Source organism: Penaeus vannamei, unplaced genomic scaffold (assembly GCF_042767895.1).
Source record: "Penaeus vannamei isolate JL-2024 unplaced genomic scaffold, ASM4276789v1 unanchor1013, whole genome shotgun sequence".
NCBI classification, from domain to species: Eukaryota; Metazoa; Arthropoda; class Malacostraca; order Decapoda; family Penaeidae; genus Penaeus; species Penaeus vannamei.
In genome coordinates, this window is record NW_027214017.1 from 5,001 (window position 1) to 8,904 (window position 3,904).

General features: G+C 42.4%; 1 protein-coding gene across 1 annotated transcript; it reads left to right on the forward strand.

Moving 5' to 3' along the window:
- Nucleotides 1-442: 442 nt before the first annotated feature.
- On the forward strand, nucleotides 443-3,491 carry LOC113811476 (Suppressor of Triplolethal; the record flags this gene model as incomplete). Its single annotated transcript, XM_070119991.1, is given in 4 exon segments — nucleotides 443-611; nucleotides 747-1,355; nucleotides 1,639-1,810; nucleotides 2,926-3,491. Coding segments are annotated over 4 exon segments (1,097 nt in total), but the record flags the coding sequence as incomplete, so codon positions are not given.
- Nucleotides 3,492-3,904: the final 413 nt, after the last annotated feature.

Below are 3,904 nucleotides of genomic sequence, written 5' to 3' on the forward strand. Positions count from 1 at the left end.
ACACTCACAACAACAACAGCAACAGCCACTCACACACTCACAACAATAACAACCACACACACTCACAACAACAACAACCACACACACTCACACTCACACTCACAACAACAACCACTCATACACACACAACAACCACTCATACACACACAACAACCACTCATACACACACAACAACCACTCGTACACACACAACAACCACTCAGGCACAACAAAAACAGCAACCACTCACACACACAACAACAACAACAACCACTACTCATACACAAACAGAGTTTCATTTAGTCAGCTTTTACTCATTCCTGTGTATATGCAAGCGCGTGCAAACTAATGGAATAGTGTTTTGGATAGAGATGCATGCTTTTCTAAGGTGGAAAATGCAAGTCCAGACAGGAATGCCTGGACGCTCGCGGCTGGCACTGAGCTCCTCCCGACCCTCCCGCAGATGGCATCAAAGAGAAGGACAAGCGGCTGCTGGCGGGCGTGCTCAACAGCGTGCTCAACAGCGTGTCGCAGGTCCGAGACAACGTGCACCACCTGAGCCGACACTTGTGGGCGGAGGTGCGAGAGGACTGGCCCTTCTACACAGATGCTGAGAAGCAAGCCGTGAAAAAGTGCGTTTGGCATCAATATGAATGCTCCAACATTACTGTGGTTGATGACCTTGTTGGCTTGTGTTGGAATAGTTAGATGGTGTGAATTAAGTGTATTTAGCTAGCATCAGAATTTAACTAGGGTGTTTTTTTCAGAAATAAACCTCAGAATTTAACTCCGCCGGGGAACGACAGTGGGCACTCGCCGACGCCGGCGCTCCCGGTGTCCCCGGCGTCGCAGGGACTCAAGCGGCCGCACGAGGAGGTGTTCGACCCCACGGCCAAGCGGCCCCGCTGGAACGCCTCCAAGTTCACCAAGAGAAAGTTTGAGAATAAGCTCGATTCTCAGGCGGCGTCGCGCCTGGAGCCGCAGAGCGACGCGAGAGCCGATGCCAAAGTGGACAGCAGAGGCGTGAGCAACGGGCGGCACCACCTGGCGAAGGACGAGAGTCCGCGTGTTAACGGCACGATCAGCCCGGCGGCGGCGGCAGCGGATGCGGCGGCGGCGGCGGCAGCGAGCAAAAGCGCGTTAACGACCTCGCCCGTAAGGCAGAGTTCCCCCCGGCATCGCCACAACGGCGTCAGCACTCGCCAATCCTCAGGAAACCATTCGCCCATCAACGGGATCTCCAACGGGCTCACCAACGGCCACGGGAACCCGCCTCACAGGACGAACGGCCACGCACGAGTGGAGTCCTCCTCCATCCCCAGTTCCTCGCCCGACAGTCACCATGGAGGCGACGACGGGGACCCAGAGTACCTCAGGTGCGTAGGCCGACGGGGGCGGCCACGGGGCGTCTTTGTATTCCTATCCCACAAGTCTGTTCTCTTGAGGAAGGATCTGTGGCTTCCCATAACTCCTGTAGGCCTCTCATGTGACATTTTCATGTGGATCTTTCATGCAGTGGTTATCACGCATCGTATATGATATTCCCCGGCCCTGGAAAATTTTGTGCAACCAAAGACGAAGCTCTGTCTTCAAACCAGTCCCCATTTAAGACAAATGAAGCTAGATTCAGGGAAATCAATCTCTTTCCGCTTTTTTCAGGACCTACACGGAAATAGTGTCTTCAGACCAGCGAAGTCGGTATAAGGCGGACTTCAACGAACAGTATCAGGAATACCTTCGGCTACATAGCTATATTGAAGAGCGGACAAGGCCTTTTAGTGACCTCGACGAGCGCCTCAGGAATGAAACCATCGGCTCTGAGGAATACAACGTAAGGGAACCATTTCAGTGAAGAACAATCGATCTGTGTGTGTGTGTGTGTGTGTGTGTGTGTGTGTGTGTGTGTGTGTGTGTGTGTGTGTGTGTGTGTGTGTGTGTGTGTGTGTGTGTGTGTGTGTGTGTGTGTGTGTGTGTGTGTGCGCGTGCGTGCGTGCGTGCGTGCGTGCGTGCGTGCGTGCGTGCGTGCGTGCGTGTGTGTGTGTGTGTGTGTGTGTGTGTGTGTGTGTGTGTGTGTGTGTGTGTGTGTGTGTGTGTGTGTGTGTGTGTGTGTGTGTGTGTAAATATACATATATATATATATATATATATATATACATATATATATATATGCATGTGTATGTATGTATATATATATATATATATATATATATATATATATATATATATATATATATATATATATATACATATATATATATATGCATGTGTATGTATGTATATATATATATATATATATATATATATATATATATATATATATATATATATATATATATATATATATATGCATATATATATATATATATATATATATATATATATATATATATATATATAGATATATATATATATATATATATATATATATATATATATATATATATATATATATATATATATATATATATATATATATATATATATAGATATATATATATGCATATATATATATATATATATATATATATATATATATATATATATATATATGCATATATATATATATATATATATATGCATATATATATATATATATATATATATATATATATATATATATGCATATATATATATATATATATATATATATATATATATATATATATATATATATATATATATAAACACACATATTTGTATATATGTATTTATATATATCTATATCTATACTCATGTATATGTATTTATATGTATATATATGCATATGTATACATATATTCAAATATGTATATTAGATATAACAATAATAAAACAAAAAATCAGGATGTGGCTTTTTTCTGTGCAGTAATTTTAGATCTTTATTTTACAACCTGTTTTTTGTAAACATTAAAAAATAATAATAATTAAGAAAAAATAAATAAAATTATAAAAAACTTGTCCTTGCAGACCATCCGTGCTCAGATCTTGCGGAAGTATCAGGCCACACAGCAGGACAGTGAGTACTTGCAGAAGAAGCAGCGGTATAACTACCTGCATGAAAAGCTGACGTACATCAAGATGTTGGTGCGAGAGTATGACACGAAGCACTCCTAGCACCGGTTTTGACGCCTCGCACGGCCGCCTCTCTCCCGCCACCGCCGCCGCGCCCAGCCCACAGCAGAAGCAGCCCCCCATATGCCCCCTCATATGCCCCTTGCTGTGGAGGCCCCGGGTGGGGGAAGGATCCTTCGTGGTTTGCGTGGTTACCAAACTGTGCCTCAGCCCTCATCATCAGAGCAATGAAAATGGAAAAGAGAAAGAGAGAGAAGGAGAAATGGAAAGAGAAAGAGAAAGCGAGGGAGAAAAGGGAGGAAGACAGTTTATATATATTTGTGTGTGTATATATATGGAGGAATGTTTATGGAAAAGAGCAAAAATGGAATCGAAAAGATTTTGCCTGAAAGTGGCTTTCTTTTTAAATTTTTTGGAATGGACTGTGTAAATATTTAAGAAAAAATGAATAAAAAAAGAAATAATAGGTTTAAAAATGTATAAAAATGTATAAAACAGAAGAAAAAGCAGTTTGTGAATAGACTGGGGCATTTTGTGACTATTGTGGCTCACCCACCTGAAAGAGGATCCCCTCCCCCAGCAATTTTAAATTATTGGTTCCCTTCTCTCTTTTTTACTTACTGGTATATATATGAAGAATGTGGGTTGGGTGCGGTACAGCAAGTGGCTGTGATTGGTACATTTGCGGTGTGTGCGTGTTTGTATGTAAGCGTTTGAGTGTGTGTTTGTGTACGCGCATATGCAGTGCTGTGCCAAGAATTTGACGACGACACCCGCCTGTACCTTGGTGTGTTCCCCAAGTGCTTTCCCCCATCCCTCTCCCTCTCCCCATGCACCTACCACCCAAATACCCATATTTCCAACTGTGTCCTCT